This window comes from Phocoena sinus, chromosome X (assembly GCF_008692025.1).
Source record: "Phocoena sinus isolate mPhoSin1 chromosome X, mPhoSin1.pri, whole genome shotgun sequence".
Classification (NCBI taxonomy): Eukaryota; Metazoa; Chordata; class Mammalia; order Artiodactyla; family Phocoenidae; genus Phocoena; species Phocoena sinus.
Window position 1 is genome coordinate 111,490,313 of NC_045784.1, and position 26,901 is coordinate 111,517,213.

Sequence of the window (26,901 nt, forward strand, 5' to 3'; positions counted from 1 at the left end):
CTCTGTCCTTCCCCCTCCCCTTCTTTCCTCCTCTCCTTTGCCTAGGCTCTGCTCCTTCTTCCTTCTTGCTGGGCTAAACTAGAGTCTCTGACATTCTTGATTCTCTTCTCCTCTTTCTTTTCCATCCAGTCAACAACACTCTCCGTTCATCCATTTACTTCATCCAGGAGAGGAGAAAATTCAACTGGGAGGGAGTGTAATTGTGTATTTGAAATTCTCCCCACTTGAGATCTTGCGCTTATAACCCCGTATTGCCCTTCTTGCGTCAGATGAGAATATTTTGTGCTTGTGAATAATACATTTTTGCTTGGCTGAATAGTGATTTGAATATATGATTGTTGAGCTGCAGATTAGAAGAAGGCATTTTTGGAAGCAGTATTAGAAGGTAAGATGGTGTGAATGGCCTTCTGACTTCTCCAGGTGCCAAGAAGATAGAAAAAGAAAGATGAAGACTATAGTAGTGTGTGTGTGTGTGTGTGTGTGTGTTTGTGTTTGTGTGTGTGTGTGTGTGTGTTGGGGGTGGGCTACTGAGACCGTTCTCATCCAGATAGGTAGAGGAATTCTGTTTGCTCTTGTTGTTCATTGAACTCTGAACCAAATGATCTTCCTTGTCTCTGAGTTTGGAAGATCAGAGGCCCTGGACAAGATGGCGAACAAGCAGCAGGAAGGGTGAGGCAAGGAGGGGCAGGCAGTTGTTCCTTGTGCAGTCCTTGTGTGCAAAGGGATGCCACCTGCCCTTCAATGCCCTACTAGTCAGGGCAGAAGGGAAGTGATGAGGGGTAACAGAAAGTGTGCTGAGCAGGGTTCCAGGAGTTTGGGGCCTTCCTTTTGGCTCTGCCAGTAATTAGCTCAATGACCTTTGGTAAGTTTCTTATCCATCTGAACCTCCACCTCTGCCTTTCCTTCACCTGTAATGTGAGATTGTGCGGCATGGCCAACGGAAGAGAAAGGGAGCCCTCAAAGGAAGGGACCCTTGGGCTGAATCTTGAAAGAGAAATCAGCTTTGAATAAAGGGAGAGATGATTGTGGGGTATGATGAGAGACAGTGGGAGTAGCCCCGGGAATTTAGCAAACAGGTATGCGTAAGGCACTGAGTTGGCTGCTGCGTAGAAAATTGCTATGAATCAGCTCCTGCCCCACCGCGGGAGCTTCAGAGAGAGAGAGAGAGTGAGGGAATCTGCGTGGCAGAGCTAAGCGCTCACAGTGCCTGCAGCTCGTCCCAGGACGGGTCGTAGTCGCGCCGCAGGACTGACCAGCGGGTCACACAGCCATTTATTCCCTGGCCGGACCAAGAGAGTCGCCAAGAGGTAGTGCAGGGGCAGGACTCCAGAGGCCTGAGTGCAGCCCCTCGAGGCGCTGAGTGGGAGGTGAGTGCACTCCAAGCGGAGCGCCCGACGTGCGGGAGGGAGAGGAAGCCTACGGGTCCTGGACTAGATGCCCAGCTTTTCGCGTTCAATGGCTCAAACGTGGAGCACGCAAGAAAGATTGCATTTTTCAAATTCTCGGCAGCGGCAAGCAGCAAGAGTGGTTTTGGCGCGCGGCGGGGCTTTGCTTAACTTTGCAGGTTCTGCGCGCTCTTGAGCCACGTAGGGGCGAGACGCAAGGGGCGCAACCCCGCCTGACCACGCTCCGCAGCGGCAACCTGTGGCCTGGGACAACCCTTCGAGGGGAGGGCGCAAAGTCTTGGCTGGCCGGTTCCTGTCCCTTTCCCCCTCACCCTGCTCCCCCTGCCTTCACCTTCACCTAGCTCTGGGTAGAGGGCAGACTACCGGGCTAGGGCTCCATTAGGGAGGGACAGGGAGACCAGCTTAGACCCACTCTCCACTCTGGCGCCCAGAAACCTGCAGAGGGGGGGCAGGGATGCTCTCTCTTTCCAGCTGTGGACAGTGGCCACAGCGTGGCCCTGTGTCCTGGAGGTGGCTAAGTCCTGTAGAAGAATCAAGGACTAGGCAGAAGTGAGGACTGTGTCTCTACCGTGTTCTTAGATAAACCGGATAATAATAAATGACACTGGCTGTGTTTTGGGGCTGGGAGATGCTCACAGACTTGCCCAAGGCCACTCAGCTGCTTAGTAACTAGGCAGACCTCCTGACTCCTGGTCTAGGGTTTTTGTTTGTTTGTTTTTTTCTTTTTTGCACTGCGTCATAGCCAAGACAGTGGTCTAATTTTGAAGGAGGATAGATACAGGTAGGTAGACATTGATTATTTTTTAAAAATACATTTATTTAAATGTAGTTTTAAAATACCATTCCTATCATAAAAACTATCAGGAAAACATCTCCCACAGCCCCAATTCCCTATGACAGCCATTCAGACAGGGTTTTGAAAAAGAAAACTGCAGAAAATTGAATGCTTCTTGGGGGAGATACAATCAAAGGAGAAGGGAAGCAGGTGGGAGTGGGGGAACAAAGGTGAAAGAGAGGTAGCTCTCAGCACAGATTTGAAGAACAACTTTATTCTGAAGGTTTCCTTGACAGATCTCTGTCCAGATGGTTTGGGGAAGTGTCCCTACTGGTCTTTCCTCTCTCGTGCCCACTCTGTAGAAACCCCAGCTGTGGTCTAGAGGGGCAAATGTTTGATGGTTCTTTTTTTTTTTTTTTTTGCGGTGGCCTCTCCCGTTGCGGAGCACAGGCTCCGGACGCTCAGGCTCAGCGGCCATGGCTCAGGGGCCCAGCCGCTCCGTGGCATGTGGGATCTTCCCGGACCGGGGCACGAACCCATGTCCCCTGTATCAGCAGGTGGACTCTCAACCACTGCGCCACCAGGGAAGCCCTGATGGTTCTTTCTTTAATTCAGAGTCTCCTCCTTCCCTCTGTTGTAGCAAATACATTGGGTAAGTCTATTCTGTGTGTGTGTGTGTGTGTGTGTGTGTGTGTGTGTAAATGCATGTGTGAGAACGCATGAGGATGTGTGTGTGTGTGTGTGTGTATGTTTGTGAGAGGAAATGTGTGTGTCTGAAAGGGAATATGTCTTAAAGAAGGGGGCTTGGGACCAGGGGAGTTGAGCAGATGGGAAAAATGAATCAGAGTTTACCGAATGCATACTATAAACCTGCAGCTGAATAAGGGTCTGAGTAGTGCTGGTGGACCTGAAGAAATAGTCAATTCTTAACATTCCTTAAAGGAACAAAGGAGAGGAAATGTATTTAAATGAGGGCAGGGAAGGATGATGTTAGACCCATGTCAGACTCTTGACATTTATGTGACCTCCAACTAGGCTGTAAGACCCCAAGGACAGAAACTGGGACTTTCCACTCCAGAGGGCTCCCCCCTTTCCTCCACCATCCCTAACATGGATGGCTTGCACATTGTGCTGAGGAAACCAAAGGTAGGGACTAAATCCCTTTTGTGGGCCAACTAACTTTTTTCTACATTTCAGAGCCTAGACTGATCCCCCCACAACCCCCACCGTTAGTTGTCTTGCATTCCTGATCATGAAAGACCCAGTGAAGAAACAGTTCAACTCATCCCCTCTGAAAGTGAGATACCTGCTGACAGGATGTGGTACCCACTTTTACCTTCTATGGATGGTACAAGGGCATTCTTCAATGGGGGCACTGTCTGCTTCATTCCAGATAGCAGCACTTCTGCTCAGTCTTCCTTTCAAATATGACTCTCAGGTATTTGGCGGGGGGGACAATTCCTCACCTTGGTACAGCACTGTACCCTTTGGAGGATTCTTTCATGTCACCCTGTCTTTTATTTAATCTTTACCATAGCCACACCTCAGAGCTATCATGGTTGTTACTTTGTAAGGTGATGGAACTGAGGCTCACAAAAGTGAGATAATTAGCTCTAAGTGACTTGGTTGGTGAGTGTGTGAACTTACAGGTGGTAAGGCTGGGATTTGAACCCAAGTCCTAGTCCATAACTCAGGACCTTTTCAGGATGCCATGCTGTCAGCTTGGGGAGTGGGCTGAGGCAAGAGACGTGATGGGAGGAATACATAGTGCTTTTGATGCTTTTCTCTTCTATTCACTCCTCTTCTCTACCTTTCATAATAGTGTTTTTCAAAACCATGTATATCTGTATCTTTCTATCTATCATTACCTACCTATCTTATTTACCTATCATATCTTTCTTCTTCTTCTTCTTCTTTTTCTTCTTCTTCTTCTGTCTATCTATCTATCTGTCTGTCTATCTATCCTGTCTATCAATCATCTACCTTCATTCCCATTTCCCAAGAATAGTGTGTATAAAGAAAGACCTCAAAATCTAGCCATCTCCTTAGGAAAGAAAATAATCTTGACTCAGGCCATCCCAGTTCCAGGCAGCTGTGGTTTGGTGGGAAGGGCAAGACCAGGCCTGGGGATAATCTAGTTCCCAGATTGTATTTCTTCATGGCATGTTAGTGCAACTTCAGTTAAGTTACAACCTCTCTGGAGTCCTAGTTTGTTGTTATCTGTAAAATGGGAACATACCACCAAACCTACCTCCTTCCCAGGGGTTGTTGTGAGAATAAAGTGGCATGATTCATTTATCCATGAATCACAAATAGCTGTTTTAATTACAAGACCTTTATATTCTCTCAAAACTGTCAAGAGTTTATAATCCTATGATTACCCAACAAACACATTGAACACCTACTGTGTGCTAGGACCTGGAAATAATGGACATGTGGAAAGCTTTTGAGAACATGAAAAGCACAACAAAAATTAGACATTAAAAATTACCTTCTGTTGATGGAACATCTTATTTTTTTTTACTTTTTCTGCCACAACATAATAGAAGCAGCAACCGAAAGGGAAAAAAGAGATAACGGGTGACACAGCTTGTGATGCCAGCACTATTATGCACTCTGACACATACTGCAGATAATACTGAGAATATCTATATCTTGTTGTACCTTCGGATGTGACCTCCCTTGGTTTATCGAATCAGGCTTTGATTATGTGTCCATTCTTTTGATTTCATTATTTAGCTATGCATTATTTTGTAGCTATTAAGAGCAAAGGTGGATGAGGCAGTGGAAAGAGCCCTAGGTCTGAGAACTGGGTTCTTGTCTAGATTCTGTGTCAAATTGCTGTGTGGCCTTGGGAAATCTCCTGTCTCTTTTTGAGCCTCAGTTTTTTGAACTCTAGAACGGAAGCTTTGGGCTAGGTGATGGCTAAGGTCCCTTCTATCTCTGATCCATTCTAATCTAAGAAGTTCTGGAAACACTTTTTGATACCAGAACTTTTCTGAATGTATTTTAACAGTACTACCTTTGGTTTATGAGCTTCTGTTATGGTATAATGGACTGACTCACGTATTGAAGAATGCTGCCCCCAAATTTAATTATTTTGGGGCATTACACCGCATAGGGTAAAATGAGACATTTTGTTCATCACGACTGCAGCCTTTTCTGAAATGGAGGTTATGGGATAGCAACTTAAAGGCTAACTCATTAATGCTCAGGGACGAATGAGGTAATGTGACAGCAGACCAAATTGGTGCCTGAATGTTTTCATCTACAGACCTGTATCTCTTTCCCATGTTGTGATATATTAGTGCGGATGTCTTTATCCATTGTCACTGCCTGTAGACATTTGAATACCGTAGATGCCATACCTTTTGGGCACTCAGCCCTGCACACTATCAATTTCTCAAAGTCCAAATTCTCTCAACGGCTAGAAGCAAAATTCTGATGGTGCCATAAAGTGCCTAATTTATTAGGATTCTATCAATGGCATCAGTGCAGTCCTGCTTTTCTCTCAGAGGTGTTTACTAGTTAGCACTGCACCACCCTAACTATTTAATGGGGGCAATGGAGTAAATTAGTCCTCCAAATTGTGAAGGCTGTGGATTTATGCCTAGCTGAAACATTTCTGTCCTCACAATGTCGAAGAGGGTGACGTTTCTGATGTTAATTTGTTTCTCCATCTGTGCCATGCGTTTCAGGAGGACGTGAGGAACAAGCTTGATGCCACTCATGTGTGTTTTCCCTCTTCGTATTGCTGGAGAGTTGATCTGGTTGTGCCTCTACTCTTTGTTGAAATTCTCTCCCTTGGTAGCTGCTAATATCCTAGCCCCTTTACTGATCCAAATGAAATTATATGTTATTTTGCTAGTGACGATGTGAAATTGGATGGTTTAAAAGATAGATAAATTTTTGAGACTTGCAAGCATTTTACTAATCTGAATAATAGCATTTTAAAAATGGACCTATGCAGTTAGTTTTTCTAAATTTTATAAGATAATTTTTTATACTTGACCCTGATGTCATTGGAGATTGAAGAAGAAAGATTTATTCACAACAATCTCCCAAGATCCTTTTACCCATTTTAATTTAATTCAAATTTAGCAGAGATTGAACTAAGTCAGATGCATTGATACAAATTCTAATTTTATGTAATTACTTTTGAAACCTGATATTTTCTGGTAAAGTCAGGCCCTCTGCAAAGAACCTTCAATATCAATGTGTTTATTAAAAGCCAATGCTAAATACCACATGTACATTATTCATTTAATTCTTACACAGTTGGTGAAATGGATACTGGATCATTTCCCCATTTTATAGAGGAAGCCAGTGAAGCTCAGGATTCAACAAGCTTTCCTAAGCTCACACAGCTAAGAAATCACAAAGCTTGGCTTTGAACTCAGTTCTGTTTAGCTCTGACTCCAGGGACCATTACAGATATTTGTCTAAGGAGATTGTTTTTGCAAATGTGTTGAATTCTATGCTGAAATTGAGAGGGCTTACTTTCGTCTTCCTTCTTCCTTTTTGATGTCATGGTCACTTCAGGCCAATGCCAGGGCATGCTGAGGGGGAAGGGGAAGACACTTGGGAGCAAGAGAGGTCTCTTAGCACCTTGTTCTCTGTGAAGAGCCTCCTTTTGTGATCAGCTCATAGTGTTGAAGCCTAGTTATTGGTCCCCCCTCCCCAACCTGCTCATCTGCTTCTTATCTAGGCACACTGGACTTCCTAATTCTGCTTCTGTCTGGTATTCTACTGGTGCCTTGAGAGTACTGAAGGCAAGCAAGACAGTGTCAATTTTGCTGGCAGAATTTTGGCATATGATTGCTCTTAAGTTTAGCCCTGTATCTTTGAGCAGGAGGCAATGACAAACAGTTTATTCTAAGGCCTTTGATTTCCTTTGGAATTGTAAGCATCTAGGCTGACTCATCTCTCAAAGGCTTCTCTCTCTCTCTCTCTCTTTTGGCTGACGTTGTTTTGAGGTTCTCTTATTTGTTCTCACCTTATTTTGGGGGGAGAAGAGGGATTGATTTTCATCTTCATTTTTGGGTGAAAGAACCAGCTATATACTCTTCGGATGCCCAGATTGTAACCCTTGGCAAGAAGAAATAGCTGCAACTCCAGAACAGGTACAAAAATGTCTAAATTGGGGTAAAGGGAAAGAGGGAGCCATGTAAAAAAAAATAATCCAGAGCTAGGCTGTGTGTGTCAGAATGAGACCCTTGGCTAATAGATTTTGGACCTGCAATTGTGAATGGGGGATTACTGGCTGCTTAGTTTGGGACTGTGGTTAGGTTCTCTGCATGTGCATTTGGTTAAGATGGTCATTTTGTGGATGCAGTTTGGTGGTTGGGCTTAGGTGTTTACTCTGGGTCCAGGGGATATTGATTTTCCGTTGAAGGGACTTTAAAAAATATGTATGCTAAGAATTTTCCTCTTAGCTCAGTTCAAAAGGCATAGAAATACTCCTCATCCTATCTCATACTGAACTTCAGTTATCCGGCAAGTGTTTATTTCTGACATGTGTGACTTTGGCCATTAAGGAAAGTGGGCAAAAGAGGATTTTGGAAACAAAAGAAGTGAGGGATTTTTTTTGACAGAGCTCATTTATATAGACTATTGGATGATAAACTTCTACCTACCTTTTCTCTGTCAAAGCCACATTACCTGATCTTTGGAGTTTAAGCACCCCCCCAATAATATATAGAATATTATCATAAAACTCCATGGGCAGGGGGAGCTCAGAAAAGTAGCATGTGACCACTTCCCATCTTGCCAAAAGGTTTAGTTCCCCATGTCCTGAATTATCTTCTCTTAGGAAGAAGCATCCACACACTCACCCAAACCATAAACTTCGGAGCTATCCTTTCCATTACAATAAAAAAATTTCTCTAAGTCCTGTCAATTATACCCATAAAATCCATCTCCTGCTCCAGCCCCATTGATACTGACTTGTGTCAGCATCTCTTGCCTCTTGGCCGATCTACCTACTTCAGGCTTTCTACCCAAACCAGGTTTTTCACTGCTCTGCGATTTTTCCAAGCTGCAGCTCTGACTCTGTCACTTCCCACTTAAAACCCTGAAGTAGTTCCCTATTGCCTTCAGGAGAAAGTCCAGCTCCTTAACATGGCTTATAGGGCCATTCATGACCTCATTCCTGCCTATCCAGATTTATCTCCTTCCATCCTCTTTATACAGCTTTAAGAATATAACAACCTCTCTCCCATCTCTTTGCCTTTGCACAAGCTGTTCCTTCTTTCTGGACATTCCCCCCTCCCTGTCTCCAGGCAGACTTAGATGTTTCCTCCTTTCTGCTTTCACAGTAGTTTGTTTATACCTTGGGCAATTGACTTATCACAAGGTTTTGTAAATTGTTGTTAACCTGTGTATCTCCTTCACTGCACTGTTAAATTCTCTATGAAAAGAGTATTTATTATTTTGCTCATATTTGAATCTTTAGTGCCTGGCACAAGGTAGACAATTAATGCAGGTTTCTTTTCTTTTCTTTTTTAAAAAATGCATACATGAAAGAACAAATTAATAATAGAAGTGAGGATGTGCAGGATAGGATGCTGTGTGGGGTGCAGGGAGATCCCCACTGGGGTATCCTGTGCAACCTGGGAGCAGTTTGAGATAGTGGGCACCATGCAGAAGGGATATGTAAAAGAGGTTTGCCAATACACCAAGAAACTTCACTATACCAATCCTGTATAGAAAGTCTCATTAGAAATGGCCTGGAAATGATGTTTGTTTTGGTACAAACTGATGTTGTTGTTTTTTTCAGGAAAAAAATAACATAATCAAGTTGCACAATTTTTGGTAAATAGATAAAAGGCAAACCAAATCCCACTATTTGATACAGACACCATCAGTAATTGGGTGCATTTCTCTCAGTCTTTTATTTCTTTGCATGTTTTTCTTCACATCGTTGTAATCATAATTAATACAATTCTGTATTTTATATTTGTTGTTTAAAAGCTCCCATCCCTTTAATGATTGCACAATTTTCCATACTGTGGCTATTCCATAATTTATATAACTAGTCTTGCTGCTGGGCTAGCTTTTTTCCCTTAATTTTTTACTGTTATGGCTCATGTACATATGGTTTTTCCTGTCTGTAGGAAGATTTCATTAGGATGGATTCCTAGAAGGGGAATTACTGGGTCAAAGGGCCTGGGGATGATTTTTGGCTTCAGACTCACGTGTCCAGTTTGCTTTCTGGAAGAGTTGTACAAAATTTACAGAGCTCCTGACCTAGATGAATGTGCCCATTTCACCCAAACTGGACAGCATCAAGCATTATTATTAAAAAATAAACTCCATCAATGTTCCTAATAATTAATGGAAAAATATTACCTTATTCGTATCTTAATGTGCATTTTAAACTTGTAAGTTGGTTTTTTTTAAATATATTTTTTTCTTTTTTCCTTTTTGCCTAATTAGGTTTTCTCTTTTCTGGACTGTCGGTTCAGGGCTGGCTTTTTTTAAGTTGGATTTTTTTTTTTTTAATAAGCAGCCAGAGGCAGCTCTGCTTGAGGGTGAAGCCACCTCCCAGTTTCCCCTCCCCCTTTACCACCCTCCCCCCCCCATAGTTCCCTCCACCAGGTCTAGTGACAATTGGATGATGCAGTTCTGATAATCATCCGATTCCAGAATGGGTGGCTGCATTCCCTTTCTGAAGGCAGCAAGGACACTGTGCCCCAGAATCATGCCCCCTTTGCTGTTGTTGTCCGCCTTCATTTTTTTAGTGAACGTCCTGGGAGGAGCCCCAGGACACAACCCGGACCGCAGGACCAAGATGATCTCAATACACAGCCTCTCCGAGCTGGAGCGTCTGAAGCTGCAAGAGACTGCTTACCACGAACTCGTGGCCAGGCATTTCCTCTCTGAATTCAAACCTGAAAGAGGTGAGCAGTACCCCGGGATGTGGCATCCTCGCCTTCGGGCCGAGTGGACCCCCTGGGCGGAACGGGACGAATTGGGAGTCCAGGAGGGTGGGAGGGACTCTCCTCTGGTCTTGGACCTGGCCGGTTCTCTTGGATCCTGAGGAACTGAGGGAGTGGGAGTTGAAGGGTGTTTGGTGAATTGGGAAGAGGTAAAGATTAGTTGAGTTGGGTTGAAGCCTGGGGGCTTGAGAGGCAGTGAGACAGGCAGATACCAGGGACAGACAGGTGGACAGAGGACAGGTGAAAAGACAGACGCACCAGGTGAGGTGCCAGAACAAGTCGGAATGAGATGGAAACGCAGAGGGACACTCAGAGAAGACTGGGACAGACAGAGACAGCGCGGTTGAGAGACGAAGAGTTAGAGGGAGATAGCGAGACAGTGAGAGAGAGACACGGGCCAATCCGGGCGAGTAGCGGGAGGGCGGGTGCGGGTGCGGGGGGCGGCGGCAGGAGGTGCGCTGGGAGCGAGCGGGACCCAGCGCAGGACGGGGGTCGAGCGCGCCAGTGGTCTCCGCGGTGCAGGCGCAGATTCTGCGACTGAGGGGAGGTGGGAGGGGGTCACGCGAGCCGAGGGTTGCCGCTGCAGTGATGAAAAGTGCAGGGGGCCGCAGGTTCGCCCGGCGCAGCCTAAAAGGAGCGCAGCAAAGGGCGAGGAGACCCCGCGGGCAGCCGCCACTGCGGGGGTCGGAGTGCGGAGATAGCGGGTGTCACCGCTTCTCCCCCGGCCGCAGCGCGGGGAGCCGACGGCATCCCGGGAGCAAGCGCGCCAGCAGTAACTTAGCGACCCTTAGTAGCCGAGGCGCCGCAGGCAGAGCCCCTCCCCTCGCCTGTTGCGCTGTCCCGCGGCCTCGGAGCCCCGGAATTTATGTTTTAAGCGTTGTGTTGAGATACTGCTGGTGCGTAACAAGATGCGCGCTGCGCACGCGGCGCCTTAAATGATCTGGTTTGGTTAAATTCTTGGAGTCTCATATGTGGTAGTTAGGATTGGTCTCGTTTTCAAATGGGGAAACTGAGGCTGAGTGAAAGCAAAACACTTTTGGGGGGCTGGACAGAGCTGTTTGCCCCTCTCCCCCAGTCTCTGTGGATCAATGCATTACGATGTTTTAGTCACTTATAAATCCTATTTGTATGAGAATGCGTGTGTTTTCTTTTTCTCTTCCCATAGCTCTACCTATTGACCGTCCAAACACCTTGGAGAAGTGGTTTCTGATTCTGAGAGGACAAGAGAGGGGTGAGGGTCTCTCATACTGTACTTTCCTTAGTAAGGAAATAGAATGCTGCACCCCTCCTGTACTGCGTCCCAGGCTACTGGAGACTGGGCGGTGCCCACTGCCCCTGGGGGGGCTCACCCCCACACCCCCCCACACCCCACACCCCCCCACCCCGCTTCCAGAAACCCCGCAGGGGATGATTTCAGGAAATGGCGCACTAGCTGCAGGCGTGCTGGGCAGTCCCATCAGATATACCTAAGCTTTCTGCGTGAATCTACCCCAGACAGTTTGCCCAGAAGAAATTACCCTCATTGCTTCAAGGTGGTCACCCCCTGGCAGGAATTAAGGTGGAGACCCCGTCGGGGTAGTTGAGTGGAGCTGAGTCGTTCAGCCAGATCATCGCAGGGTCCCTTTGGCTCCCTCCCCAGGGAGGGGCGCTGCGGGTCTGGTGGGGTGGGGTTGGCTGGGGGCGGTTGCTTAGAGGAGTGCTACAGCCCCTGCAGTTCCTCCTGATTTAAGCGCTGCGGAGCGTTGACGTTTCTCATTCTTTCTCTCCCTGGCTCCCCAGCGGTATCACTCAAGACGTTTGGCATTCGACTGGAAGAGGTGCTGGTGAACGAGCTTACCCGCCGCAAGCAACTTGAACTGAGAGCCGCGATGCAGATTGAAGAAGCCACCCGTCAGGTTGCGGGCCGTCGTCGGGGAAACGTGGTGCAAAGGATGTTTGGCCGCATCAGGCGCTTTTTCAGTCGCAGGCGGGCTGAGCCCTCCTTGCCCCGGGAGTTTACTCGCCGTGGGCGTCGAGTGAGTTAAACCCTCCAGTTTTCAGGCAGGGACCCTTCTTGAAGTGTCCAGGGATGTGGGGCGGGAAGGTCAAGGCCTGTGTCCTCAGAGGGAAGGGGAGCCGAACAGAACATGTTGGAGGGGTGTAATTAGCCTGCCACAGAGAGAATGTCTCCTGTTGTGAATGTGATGCAATCTTCAGGAAGGTCCGGAGTGACCCTCCTGCTCCCCCATTTTAACATAGTGGGGGTTTCTCCACAGGGTGCAGTCTCTGTGGATAGCCTGGCTGAACTGGAGGACGGGGCCCTGCTGCTGCAGACCCTGCAACTTTCCAAGACTTCCTTTCCAATTGGCCAGCGACTTCTGGGATCCAAAAGGAAAATGAGCCTCAATCCGATTGCTAAGCAAATCCCCCAGGTTGTTGAGGCTTGCTGCAGCTTCATTGAGAAACATGGTAAGGGGCCAAGAATGATGGTTAAATCAAGGTAGGAGGCAATTCAAGAGAAAGAACGGTGTTCTAGAGATGGGGAGAGGAAAGAGGTCAAGGGATGAAGGGCTTGAAACATTCCCCTGCCACCAGTTGGGGTTGGGATACAATGGGGGAGGAAAAGGGAAATGCTAGGGGTGGGGGCAGTGAGCACAGATACTTAGCATCCCCTGGTCTTTTCTTTCAGGCTTAAGCACAGTGGGGATTTTCACCCTGGAATATTCTGAGCAGACAGTGCTTAAGGTAAATCAGCTATGTTTATGCTTTTGTTCCTTAGGTGAGAAAAAACTGGTGGGGGTGGGGGCTCCCCCATAGACCTGAAGAGAATGTCATGCTTCGTGAAGGGAGCACAGTCTTCTTTCTAGCCCCCTAGGCACACCGTATAGCCAACTACCTCCACTGAAGCCTGAGACTTACTGAAGGAGTGGCGAGTAGAGAGCCTGTGATGGGCAGAGCAGCCACCGAATGTATTCTCTCTCTTTTTCTAGCTCCGTGAAGAATTTGATCAAGGTCTGGATGTAGTGCTGGATGACTCTCAGAATGTGCATGATGTGGCCGCACTCCTCAAGGAGTTTTTCCGTGACATGAAGGACTCTTTGCTGCCAGATGATCTGTACATGTCCTTCCTCCTGACAGCAAGTGAGTCTTCTGCTCTCCCTCGTTGGGCAAGGAAAGGAAATAGTACAGGGCATGTGGGGTTCTGGGGACAGAGCTCAGGCTGCAAGACCCCAAGGAACTAAGGCAAAATGAACACCAGAAGACGAAAACACCTCTCCAGATTCCGCTATAAGTCTGTTGTTTGGAAATCTCTCTAGAGCTTCTTGAAGCTGTGTGCACCCTCTCAGGGCAAAGAAGAACCTAGGTTCTGTAGGGATGGGGTCTGATTTTTACTTTTTTTTTTGCGGTACGCGGGCCTCTCACTGTTGTGGCCTCTCCCGTTGCGGAGCACAGGCTCCGGACGCGCAGGCTCAGCGGCCATGGCTCACGGGCCTAGCCGCTCCGCGGCATGTGGGATCTTCTCGGACCAGGGCACAAACCCGTATCCCCTACATAGGCAGGCGGACTCTCAACCACTGCGCCACCAGGGAAACCCAGGGGGTCTGATTTTGATGGGAGCACTTCTTGCTTTTAGGAATCCTGAGCTCAAATGCCATGAGAATGAGCAAAGAAAAGATGCTTGAGTGCTTTATCCATAGCCTTTGGCACTTTTCAACCAGAATCACACCTTTCTTTGTATCAGGCTGCTGCCAAGGCTAGCCCCCTAAGCCAGTGCCTGTTTTCCTTCCTCTAGCTCTGAAGCCACAGGATCAGCTTTCTGCCTTGCAGTTGCTGGTTTACCTGATGCCACCTTGCCACAGTGACACCCTGGAGCGTCTCCTGAAGGTCCTGCATAAGATCACTGAGAACTGCGAGGACTCCATTGGCATTGATGGACAGTTGGTAAAAAGCTCTGGGAAAGGGTAGTGAGATTTACAGAAGGGGAGATGTGTGGGAGTATATGAGAAAGAGACAGAGACAGAGAGACAGAGGGAGAGGGAAACAAGAACAAAAAGAGACATTTCTGTTCGTGTAACTTCCATTATTACTTCAGAGTTGATCACTTTCTGCTTTCCTTTACTTAGGTTTCAGGCAACCGTATGACTTCCACCAATTTGGCTTTGGTGTTTGGATCTGCTCTCCTGAAGAGGGGGACATCTGCCAAGAGGGAGTCCAGGAAAACAAGACTGGGGATTGACCACTATGTTGCTTCTGTCAGTGTGGTCCGTGCCATGATTGATAACTGGGATATCCTCTTTCAGGTAGGTGGAAGCTTTGGACACACTTATTTCACAGCTCCTTCACCTCTTCACAAGGCAAGAAAGAGTTCCACATGCATCCCTGGGGGTATCCAAAGCAGGCAGCCACAAATCTCCCAGTCTAGAAATCCTTCCTACATTAGCTGGGCATGGTGTCTTCAGTTCTGGGTACCTGATAGAGATGAGTATAGATTTTTAAAATGTTGTGTAATAAAGGCTAACATTGCTAATTTTACCCTCAGGTGCCTCCCCATATTCAGAGGCAGGTTGCTAAGCGTGTATGGAAATCCAGTCCTGAAGCCCTTGATTTTATCAGACGCAGGAATTTGAGGAAGATCCAGTGAGTGTTTTCTTGGTTTGTTCATGCTTAGCCTGAAGGAGAATCACCTATGGGGGCTCCCAACCTCAGGCCACCTTTATGTTAGTCAACCCAAGTATACAAACTGACTTGCTTTTTCAAATTCATTCCCCTTCAGGAGCGCACGGATAAAGATGGAAGAGGATGCTTTACTTTCTGATCCAGTGGAAAACTCTGCTGAAGCCCGGGCTGCTGTCCTTGGTCAAAGCAGGCCCTTTGATGAAGGTCAGTTCCCTGCTGGCGGTCAGACCCCTGGTGAAGGTCAGGCCCTTGCTGAAGGTCAGTCCCTTGGTGAAGGTCAGGCCCTTCCCGAAGGCCAGGTCCTTGCTGAAGATGAGCCCCTTGAGGAAGATGAGTCCTCTGAGGAAGATGTGCCAGTCAATGAAGAACTAGTATTTGAATATCTCAATCAAGGAGTAGTCTTTGGTGAAGTCCAAGGTCTCGAGATTCCAAATGACCTTGAGATTCCAGGCCCACATCTCGAAGGCATTCCAGAACTTGATGAAGATGACGATGATGACGACAACGACGATGATGACAATACCCTGAATTTTGATCTTCCTCCCCTTGAGGACATTCTAGACCCTGATGATGAAATTCTAGAACTCATTGAAATCCAAGACTTTGAAGAAATACCATATTTTGGTATGGTTCCAGACCCTGAAGTAGCCCGAGATGTGCAAGAAATCCCAAACCCTGGAGAAAACCCAAACCACGACCTTGAAGAAGGACCAGATTTTGAAGACTACCAAAACCTTGACCTAGCAGAAGTTCCCTATCTCGATGTAATCCCGAACAATGAAGAAGCCTCAGATACTGATGAAATCCCAGACAATGAAGAAGCCCCTGACACTGACGGAATCCCAGACCATGCAGATGACTCAGATAATGATGAAAACCCAGATTCTGAAGAAGACCCCAATCTTGAAGAGGTCCCAGCCCTTGATGAAATCCAAAATGATGAAGCCTCAAATGCTGAAGAAGTTCCAGACCATGAAGAAGCCCCAGAGGTCAATGGGATTTCAGACTCTGGTGAAGACCTTGATTTTGATGAAGTCCCAGCTCTTCATGTGGTCCCAAGCCCTGAAGAAGCCCCTGGTGGTGATGAAATCCCAAATCATGAAGAATCCCCAGAGGTTAATGGGCTCTCAGACTCTGAAGAAGACCCCAGTCTTGAAGAGGTTCCAGCTCTTGATGGAGTCCCAAATGATGAAGAAACCACAGATACTGAAGAAATTCCAGATTATGAAGAAACTCCAGAAGTCAATGGAATTGCAGCCTCTGAAGAAGACTCCAACCCTGAAGAGGTCCCAGCCCTCCATGTGGTAACGAGCCCTGAAGATGTCTCTGATTTTGATGAAATTCAGAACCAGGAAGAATCTTCAGTTGTAAGTGGAGTCCCAAACGATGAAGAAGCCTCAGACGCTGAAGAAATCCCAGGACACAAAGAAGACTCTGATGTCAGTGGAATCCAAGACTCTGAAGAAAACCCCAATCTTGAAGAAGACACAGTTCTCAGTGTGGTTCCAGAGCCTGAGGGCACTCAAATTTGCAACAAAATTCCGGATTCTCAGAAAGACCTAGCCAACACTTTTGAAGAAGATGAAATTACAAATATGGCTCCAGAGCCTGAAGATGTTTCCATTCTTAATACAATTTCAGACCCTCAGCCAGACCTAGCTGTCAATCTTGAAGAAATCATGAATGTGGAAGCAGTCCCAATGCCTAGTAATCTTGACTCTAAAGAAGTTCAGAGTCCAAAGACCATCCAGTTCTGCAAAGAAGATGCAGCTCTTACATTTCCTGTAGATACCGCCTTCCTTAAAAACAAGTCTCAGCCTGGCCAAGTCATGGACTACAGGTCCTCCTCAGAGTCATTGAAGACCGACACCTGCTTTCTCCCCTCCATGAAGTTCTGTAAGCTTCCGGCTCCAGCTTTGTTACTCATTTGCTTAGTAAAATTAGTCAGGCTGGTTGTAGGGTGGTGGTGGTTGTTAGGAGGACGCCCACTTCCTCGCTTCCCTGGTGGTATTGCCCGTTTGCTCTAAGCATGGGGTATCTGTCTCACTCTTTCTGTTCTCTAACATGGCCCTGCCCTCCTGCCCCCCCCCCACACACACCCAGCTTCCACAGTGGGCCTAGATTTAGAGATGTATGTTCTACTGTTAGGCTGCAGTTTTCTTACATGTCAAATGGGGGTAATCATTTCTGCCCTAACTTCTTGCCTCATACTGTATTTGAAGCTCAAAATTAGGTCTTAGTTCCTTGGGTGCTGTGCAAAGTGTGAAGTCTAAAAACATAAGGAGTTAACATTGTTACTATTTTCCAGGTTCCTCTGAGGAGCCAGCTGTGCCTCCCGGCACTGCCCGTTCCCATGACGATGATGAAGGAGCGGGTAACCCCCCCATTCTGGAGCAAGACCGCCCATTGCTCCGTGTGCCCCGGGAGAAGGAGGCCAAAACTGGCATCGGCTACTTCTTTCCTTAGATGTTTTTCCTTCTATATGGTGCCAGACAGGGGGAAAGAGTGGGGGTAGACCTGGGATGTCACAGGAAACATTAAGGAGAGTCTTGAAGGTAAAGATCTGAGGGTAAGAAGGAGTTCCACCTGATGCTCGGGTCAGGCTGTGAATTCCAAACACACTACCAGCCCCTTTCCTGGGGATGCTCGGTCCCTTCAGCTGGTAAAAGTGGAGATGTTTCTGTGTCATGCTCAGGCGCCCTGGTGCTACCTTGCCTCTCTCTTTTACCCCTGATCCTGGCTTTCCCTTACTACAGCCGTTCCTTTAATTGATGTGACATTTGTGGTAAACACCTGTCCCAGAGAAGCTCACAAATCTCGAGGTGCTTTCCCTCCCCCAAAGAGGATTGCATGCTTTTCCTGACTTTCCTACCCTCCTCCTAAGAGCTCAATTGGAAAGGCCCTCAAGAGGCATGCTAGGATGTTAGGTCAGCCTACTGACAGCTGACAATTAATGCTAAACCATGTCACACCAACTCATAGCCGTGTCCCTGCAGCCACTCCACCGCCTCAGGATAATTTTGTCCAAATTATTTAGACCAATGGCTCATCAAACAGCCACTCCCCAAATCCTGAGAAACCCAACTAGCTTTTCTGGGGTCAAAAGTTAGAGGAAAAAAATTGATTTTATTACCTAGATCTGCTTTACAGATAGCTGGCAGCCACATCCTGTTGTCAGCAAAACAGCTAGTTAGGTACAAACACATAGTTCCAAGCAGTAAAAGTCACCTGATTACAAATGTTCTTAAATATCGTCTCTGTAGTTCCTCTATGCAGGACGGTACAAATTTGCGGGACGTGCTCTGGTAACACGCAGATATGGGTTATGTATGACATCCAAAATTATAGCTGTTATTGAGGGGTAACAACTGCTAAGGTCCATAGAATGAAGAATGTATTGTATTGAGGGGTAGAAATTGATCACACAATGGGTAACAACCGCAGAGCTCGAAGATTTGTGATTGTTAAAACTTCTCTGGCATTTAATCATTAATAAACATCTGTATTGTGACAGCAGCATATTCATGGCTTACTGTGTGTGTGTTTTTTTAATTTGAAATTTTGTTGGTGAGTTGGGAAGCTCTAGCTGGAGCTGAAGGGGAAAGAGAGGTGGGGAAGAGGAACGAAATAGAAGAGGGGGATGTGGAATAAAGGGCAGGGGTGACATGGTGTAAAGGGATGGAGTGAGTGAAATAAAGGGGAAGGGGTGATTTGGAATAAGGGGATGGAGAGAGATGGAATAAAGATGTGAAGTGGAATAGAGGGTAGTGATGTGGGGTACAAGAGAAGGGGTGATGGAGAATAGAGGGGAGGGTGATATGGGATAAAGGGATGGAGAGAAATGAAATAAAGGGAGGTGATGTGGGATAAGGGGGGTGAGGGGGATAAAGGAGAGGATGTTGGGGAATAAAGGGGAAGGGGTAATGTGGAATAAGGAGATGGAGAGAAATGGAAAAAAGGGGTGAGGTGGAAAAAAGGGGTGTGGTGTGTGATAAAGGACAGTAAAGTGGAAGAAAGGGGAAAGAGCTGTAACTGAATAAAGAGAATGTAGAAGGGATGAAGGAGAAGTAGGGGAAAAGAATAAAGCTTAAGAGGAGGCCCTCTAAAAGGAGAAAAGAGGGGAATAAACGGAGAGATCACTAGGTGCTCTCAACTGAGAAATTCCCCCTGGATTGGTCAAAAATTAAAACCTAGAAATATCCTGAGACATATGATTTCCAAGAGTAAGAGAAGAACATGCTCCTGTTTGATTGATGGGACCTCCAAACTTTCTTGAAAGCTTAAGACTTCATGACATGCTTGGAAATTTCACATGTCAGGGACAGAGTTCCAGAAAGTGGAACGATGTGTATTATTTATTTTTGCACACTTTACTTCAGGATATTTCCTTCTGTAGAGTTTTACAGACAGCAGAAAGGTAATGTTGGGTCCCTCCTATAATAATGATTATTTTACAATAATAATTATAATGATAGTTCACACATATCGAGTTCCTAAATGTGTTTAAAGCTTTACTTGCATCATTTTATTTAATATTCACAGCAACTCTATGAGATACATGTTACTGTCATCCTCATTTTCTTCTTGAGGAAGATGAGATACAGAGTGGTCAAATAACCTGCCCAAATTACACATCTGCTTAGTGGAAAACAGCCAGTCTTCAAAACTTTAACGACTAGATTATACTGGCTTATCCTAAAATTTTAGGATTCTTCCTTTGACACAAAGATGCACTGTGATGTCAGCAGTCAGTTTTTTGGGTTTGGATTTGCACTTTTAACAAGCAAGCTTCAGGTTCCTTCCTTATAGGTCCTTTTATCAGACAAGCCATTAGACAACAGCTGTGATATCTCAGACAGACCCTAGCAGTTGTATCTAGGACTCACAGATATTAAACCCAGCAGAAAATATAAAGCTCATCCATTCCAACTCTCTGTTATATGTATGGTCACAGTAGGGCTCATATTTGGAAAGGACTTACTTGAGGTCAGAGATCTGGATTAAGATCCAGACAGGCCTCTGACTGCCATTCCAGGACTTTATGGAGCTAAAATAGTGTGATATGTCCTTGGAAGAGTTCACCTGTGCTTTTCCCACTCAGCTTGAAAATCAGCAAATAAACCAGATAACAAGTAGGTAAGTAGATTGATTCAAAACATTCCCTTCACTTCCTGGCCTTCCCTGAAACCAGGTTTTCTCCTGATCTTATTGCTTCCCCTACATTCCCCCCTAGTGCTGACTACCAACCAAGGAGTTGGGGCTGAGAGTGGTGAGTAGATATGGGCATTATCCTCACTCTTCCCCATACTCTAAGGACCAGCTCAACGGGCTACCTTGACACTCCAAGTCCTGTCCTCATCCTAGGTGACCTCAACAATATCTACGTGGAAGACCCATCCCACACCCTGGCCTTTCATCCTTTAACTTAGCATTTCAACCACCTGCAGCCACTTGGCATCACTAGGCATGACATCACTTCCAAAAGACTCAACTCCAGTATTCCACTGTGACTCAAGTCTCCTAACAATGGCTGGATTCCACGTCTTCTGCTATTTGGTCTTGTTGAGATGTCCAGTGCCTCAAGGCTTTTCTTTTCTCTTCACTTCTTTCCTTGTCCAGGCAGGATCTCAGGGCATATTAATTTAGAACTGACTCAATCTTCATTCCCTTGCTCTTGAAATACCACGTCTGCACTATTTACTCTCAGCCTTGGGTCCCTCCAAGCATCTGATTCCTCCAATCTCATAATGACCACTGTGAGAAAATGTAGTAGCCCTCCAAATATTGGTTCATCTAATAGAATTTCCAACCTCAGCTGGGCCTTCAGGCCACTCAGCAATTCTCTTGCACACCCCAGGTCATGTCCTTCTCTAATTCTCCTCCCATTCATATTCCATTTCAATATCATCCCCCTCAAACAACAGCCCCTTTCACTCTAACTCATTCCCAATACATCCTCTCTTCTGCTTTATGCTTGTTTATTTTCCTCTTCTTTTTCTAGTTTCTTTAGGTAGGAACTTAGATTATTGATTTTCTCTTTTCTAATGTAAATGTTCAGTGCTTTAACAGTGTACCATAAGTTTTGATGTGTTGTATTTTCATTCAGTTCAATATATTTTTAAAATTTCCTTTGAGACTTTCTCATTGACCAATGGATTATATAGAGGGTTAGTTTACTTTTTAAGTGTTTTGAGATTTTTCTGCCATCTTTCTGTTATCGATTTGTAGTGCTGCCTGGCTCACCTGTGATAGGTGGGACTTTCATTTGATCCAGAAAAAGAATGAGCCTACCTGGGCCACCTTATGTTTCTAAAAATAAGCTGGTGTTCAGGAAATGGCAGTCCTGGGTCACTTTTCTTTCTTGGGTTAGAGGTGATAAGACAACTTTGTACTGTGCTGTTTCCCTAGTCCTAGGGTCCTAACCTTCCTCTTATATCTTTTAGAATTCTACTTTGGTTTTCTCTGAAGTTATTTCCAGGGCTTATATTTGTACTTGATAGGGCGGATCTTGGGAGCAAAAGGGCTATGTGATCTTCTCCTGAGCAGAAGTCTCCTGGTTATTCTTAAAAAGCTTTATTCAGATATAGTTTCCATAAGTTCCAATCTATAGTTTAGAGTGTACAATATTGTTAGTGTATTCACAGAGTTGTACAACCATTGCCATAATATAATTTAATAATATTTTCATCACTCCAAAAAGTAGCCACATACCAGTTAGCAGTCAATCTCTATCTTTCCTGTCCCCCAAGTTTAGGCAACCACCAAACTACTTTCTATCTTCATAGACTTCCCTATTCTGGACATTTCATATAAATGGAATCACACAGTATGTAATCTTTTGTGACTGGCTTCTTTCATGCAGCATAATATTTTCAAGATTCAACCATGTCATAGCATGTAACAGAACTTTATTGTTTTTTAATGTCAAATAATATTTCATTATTATTTTGGATATGCCATATGGATATGCCATATTTAATTCATATTTACCTACAAATAATGATGTTGAACATTTTCATATTTTCCCCCATCCTTTGGTCATATATCTTCTGCCTATTTTCAAGTGAGATTTTTGATTGTGTTGAAAGTTTTTTTTATATATTCTGGATAATTTTTTTCCTGTCTGTGACTTGTTTTTCATTCTCTTAATGGAATCTTCTGAAGAGCAGAAGTTTTCAAATTTTTTTGAAATTTATTTATTTTTGGCTGCATTGGGTCTTTGTTGCTGTGCATGGGCTTTCTCTAGTTGCAGCGAGCAGGGGCTACTCTTTGCTGCAGTGTGTGGGCTTATTGCAGTGGCTTCTCTTGTTGCAGAGCACAGACTCTAGCTGTGCGGGCTTCAGTAGTTGTGGCATGTGGGCTCAGTAGTTGTGGCTCGCGGGCTCTAGAGTGCAGGCTAGAGTGGCACACTGGCTTATTTGCTCCTCGGCATGTGGGATCTTCCTGGACCAGGGATCAAACCCGTGTCCCCTGCATTTGGCAGGCGGATTCCCGAACACTGCACCACCAGGGAAGTCCCAGAAGTTTTTAATTTTAATGAAGCTCAGTTTACCATGTTAAAAATGTTTAGAATTTTACTTTTGGTGTCATTTCTAAGAAATCATTGCCTACCGCATGCTCACTAAGCATTCTCTCAAAGTCTGCACCAGACCAAGGAGATGATTGGTCTAAGGTGCAAAATTTAAGGAGTATCTCTCAAGGTTGCGCAAATCCCCGAGAGTGAGGACGTTCTTAAATTTTGCACCCTAGGCCCCTCATTTGCCTGGTCCTGTTTTCTGCTATGTTTTATCCAATAAGTTTTATAGTTTTATTTATCCAATCATCAGTTGAGAGCCAAATGGGTTGTTTCCACTTTTCTTATTGTAAATAATGCTGCTATGAAATTCATGTACAAGTTTTTGTGCAGAGATACGTTTTCATTTTTCTTAGGTATGTACCTAGGAGTGGAATTGCTGGGTCATATGGTAACTCTATTTTTAAACACTTTTGGAAACTGTCAGTTTTTTAAAGTGATTCTATCATTTTACATTCCTACCAGCAATGCATGAGATTTCCAATTTCTTCACATTTTTGTCAACAATTTTTATTACCTTTTTAAAAAGTTATTATTGCAGTCCTTCTAGTGGTGTGAATGGTTTCTCATCGTGGTTTTGATTTACATTTCTCTGAAGACTAGTGATGCTAATCAATGTAATATACCATATTAAGAAACTAAAACTTTAAAAAATTTTAGTTTTTCTATTTCTGCCTACAATTTATTTGGAGTTGAATTTATATACAGTGTGAAGTATGGATTGAAATTCATTTTTTGATTCTATACATATATGCACATTTTCTAATACCATTTAATGAAAAGACTATAATTTATCCATTTAATTGCCTTTATAACTTTGTCAAAAATTGGTTGATCATTCATTTTGTGTATATTTCTGCGTTTTCTCTCTGTTTGATGGATCTATTTTTCTATTTTTATGTCAGTACCATCTTTCTTGATTACTGTAGACTTATAATAAATCTTTAAATAGGGGAGTGTCAGCTGCCTATTTTTGTCCCCAGCTTTATTGAGGTATAAATGACATATATAACGTTGTGTAACCTTAAGGTATACAACATGACAATTTGATACATGTCTATTTCTCAAAATGTTTACCACAGCAAGGTTAGTTAACACAGCTTACCTCACATAATTACCATTTTGTTGTAATGGTGATGGTGGTGAGAACATTAGAGCTCTACTCTCCTAGCAACTTTCAAGTATACAATACAGTACTATCAACTACAGTCACCATGCTGTACATTATATCCCTGGAAATTATACATCTTATTCAAAGTTTGTGCCCTTTGACCAATACCTCCTTATTTCCCACCCCTCAGCTACTGGCAACCCAGCCACCATTCTACTCTTTCTATGAGTTTGATGTTTTTAGAGTCTACATATAAAGTGAGATCATACGGTGTTTGTTTTTCTCTGTATGACTTATTTCGCTTAGCATGATGCTTTCAAGGGGTATCTACGTTGTTGCAAATGGCAGAATTTCCTTCTTTTTTATAGCTGAATTATGTATCTATATCTGTATCTACCTATCTACCTGTATAGATAGATATAGATTTAGATACAAATATAGATATAGATCGCACATTTTCTCTATTGATTTATCCATTGATGGACACTTAGGCTGTATCCATGTCTTGGCTGTCGTGAATAATGCTGTAATAAACATGGGAGTACGGATACCTCTTTGATACCCTGTTTTCATTTCCTTTGGGTATGTACCCAAGTGGATTTCTGGGTCATGTGGTAGTTCTATTTTAATTTTATGAGGAACCTCCATTCTGTCTTCCACAGTGGCTTTACAACTTACATTTCTAACAGCACTGCACAGGGTTCCTTATTCTCCACATCTTCGCCAGCATTTGTTATTGCTTATCTTTTTGATAACAGCCATTCTAAAAGGTATATGAGTAATACATCATTGTGGCTTTGATTTGCATTTCCCTGATGATTAGCGACACTGAGCACCTTTTTTTTTTTTTTTTTTTTTAAACATCTTTATTGGGGTATAATTGCTTTACAATGGTGTGTTAGTTTCTGCTTTACAACAAAGTGAATCAGCTATACATATACCTTTTAATGTATGTGTTAACCATTTATGTATTCTTTGGAAAATAAATGTCTTTTCAAGTCCTCAACCCATTTTTTTTTTACATCTTTATTGGAGTATAATTGCTTTACAATGGTGTGTTAGTTTCTGCTTTATAACAAAGTGAATCAGTTATACATATGTCCCCATATCTCTTCCCTCTTGCATCTCCCTCCCTCCCACCCTTCCAGGCGGTCACAAAGCACCGAGCTGATCTCCCTGTGCTATGCAGCTGCTTCCCACTAGCTATCTACCTTACATTTGGTGGTGTATATATATCCATGCCTCTCTCTCGCTTTGTCACAGCTTAACATTCCCCCTCCCCATATCCTCAAGTCCATTCTCTAGTAGGTCTGTGTCTTTATACCTGTCTTACCCCTAGGTTCTTCATGACATTTTTTTCTTAAATTCCATATATATGTGTTAGCATACAGTATTTGTCTTTCTCTTTCTGACTCACTTCACTCTGTATGACAGACTCTATGTCCATCCACCTCAGTACAAATAACTCAATTTCATTTCTTTTTATGGCTGAGTAATATTCCATTGTATATATGTGCCACATCTTCTTTATCCATTCATCTGTTGATGGACAATTAGGTTGTTTCCATCTCCGGGCTATTGTAAATAGAGCTGCAATGAACATTTTGGTACATGACTCTTTTTGAATTATGGTTTTCTCAGGGTATATGCCCAGTAGTGGGATTGCTGGGTCATATGGTAGTTCTATTTGTAGTCTTTTAAGGAACCTCCATACTGTTCTCCACAGTGGCTGTATCAATTTACATTCCCACCAACAGTGCAAGAGGGTTCCATTTTCTCCACACCCTCTCCAGCATTTATTGTTTCTAGATTTTTTGGTGATGGCCATTCTGACTGGTGTGAGATGATATCCCATTGAGGTTTTGATTTGCATTTCTCTAATGATTAATGATGTTGAGCATTCTTTCATGTGTTTGTTGGCAGACTGTATATCTTCTTTGGAAACATGTCCATTTAGATCTTCTGCCCATTTTTGGATTGGGTTGTGTTTTTTTTTGTTATTGAGCTGCATGAGCTGCTTATAAATTTTGGAGATTAATCCTTTCTCAGTTGCTTCATTTGCAAATATTTTCTCCCATTCTGAGGGTTGTCTTTTGGTCTTGTTTATGGTTTCCTTTGCTGTGCAAAAGCTTTGAAGTTTCATTAGGTCCCATTTGTTTATTTTTGGTTTTATTTCCATTTCCCTAGGAGGTGGGTCAAAAAGGATCTTGCTGTGATTTATGTCATAGAGTGTTCTGCCTAGGTTTTCCTCTAAGAGTTTGATAGTTTCTGGCCTTACATTTAGGTCTTTAATCCATTTTGAGCTTATTTTTGTGTATGGTGTTAGGGAGTGATCTAATCTCATACTTTTACATGTACATGTCCAGTTTTCCCAGCACCACTTATTGAAGAGGCTGACCTTTCTCCACTGTACATTCCTGCCTCCTTTATCAAAGATAAGGTGACCATATGTGTGTGGGTTTATCTCTGGGCTTTCTATTCTGTTCCATTGATCTATCTTTCTGTTTTTGTGCAAGTACCATACTGCCTTGATTACTGTAGCTTTGTAGTCCTGTCTGAAGTCCGGGAGCCTGATTCCTCCAGCTCCATTTTTCTTTCTCAAGATTGCTTTGGCTATTCGGGGCCTTTTGTGTTTCCATACAAATTGTGAAATTTTTTGTTCTAGTTCTGTAAAAAATGCCAGTGGTAGTTTGATAGGGATTGCATTGAATCTGTAGATTGCTTTGGGGAGTAGAGTCATTTTCACAATGTTGATTCTCCCAATCCAAGAACATGGTGTATCTCTCCATCTATTTGTATCATCTTTAATTTATTTCATCAGTGTCTTATAATTGTCTGCATACAGGTCTTTTGTCTCCTTAGGTAGGTTTATTCCTAGATATTTTATTCTTTTTGTTGCAATGGTAAATGGGAGTGTTTTCTTGATTTCACTTTCAGATTTTTCATCATTAGTGTATAGGAATGCAAGAGATTTCTTTGCATTAATTTTGTATCCTGCAACTTTACCAAATTCATTGATTAGCTCTAGGAGTTTCCTGGTAGCATCTTTAGGATTCTCTATGTTTAGTATCATGTCATTTGCAAACAGTGACAGCTTTACTTCTTCTTTTCCAAATTGGATTCCTTTTATTTCCTTTTCTTATCTGATTGCTGTGGCTAAAACTTCCAAAACTATGTTGAATAAGAGTGGTGAGAGTGGGCAACCTTGTCTTGTTCCTGATCTTAGTGGAAATGTTTTCAGTTTTTCACCATTGAGGATGATGTTGGCTATGGGTTTGTCATATATGGCCTTTATTATGTTGAGGAAAGTTCTCTCTATGCCTACTTTCTGCAGGGCTTTTTTAAAATCTTAAATGGGTGTTGAATTTTGTTGAAAGCTTTCTCTGCATGTATTGAGATGATCATATGGTTTTTCTCCTTCAATTTGTTAATATGGTGTA

The 26,901-nt window shown here is 44.0% G+C and overlaps 1 protein-coding gene across 4 annotated transcripts in view; it reads left to right on the forward strand.

Moving 5' to 3' along the window:
• Window positions 1-18,297, forward strand: part of ARHGAP36 (Rho GTPase activating protein 36) — a 155,098-nt gene extending 136,801 nt beyond the window's left edge. Inside the window, exons 4-14 of one of the 4 annotated variants that reach the window (XM_032620930.1) lie at window positions 9,924-10,082; window positions 11,287-11,352; window positions 11,901-12,136; window positions 12,377-12,569; window positions 12,790-12,845; window positions 13,091-13,241; window positions 13,894-14,042; window positions 14,225-14,401; window positions 14,641-14,738; window positions 14,875-16,673; window positions 17,086-18,297. In XM_032620930.1, the coding sequence (XP_032476821.1) occupies window positions 9,924-10,082; window positions 11,287-11,352; window positions 11,901-12,136; window positions 12,377-12,569; window positions 12,790-12,845; window positions 13,091-13,241; window positions 13,894-14,042; window positions 14,225-14,401; window positions 14,641-14,738; window positions 14,875-16,673; window positions 17,086-17,243 (3,242 nt within the window). In that variant the 3' untranslated portion in view covers window positions 17,244-18,297. The remainder of the gene's footprint in view (window positions 1-9,923; window positions 10,083-11,286; window positions 11,353-11,900; window positions 12,137-12,376; window positions 12,570-12,789; window positions 12,846-13,090; window positions 13,242-13,893; window positions 14,043-14,224; window positions 14,402-14,640; window positions 14,739-14,874; window positions 16,674-17,085) is intronic. The other 3 variants (XM_032620931.1, XM_032620933.1, XM_032620932.1) reach the window with 3 other exon arrangements.
• The last annotated feature ends 8,604 nt before the right edge of the window (window positions 18,298-26,901 follow it).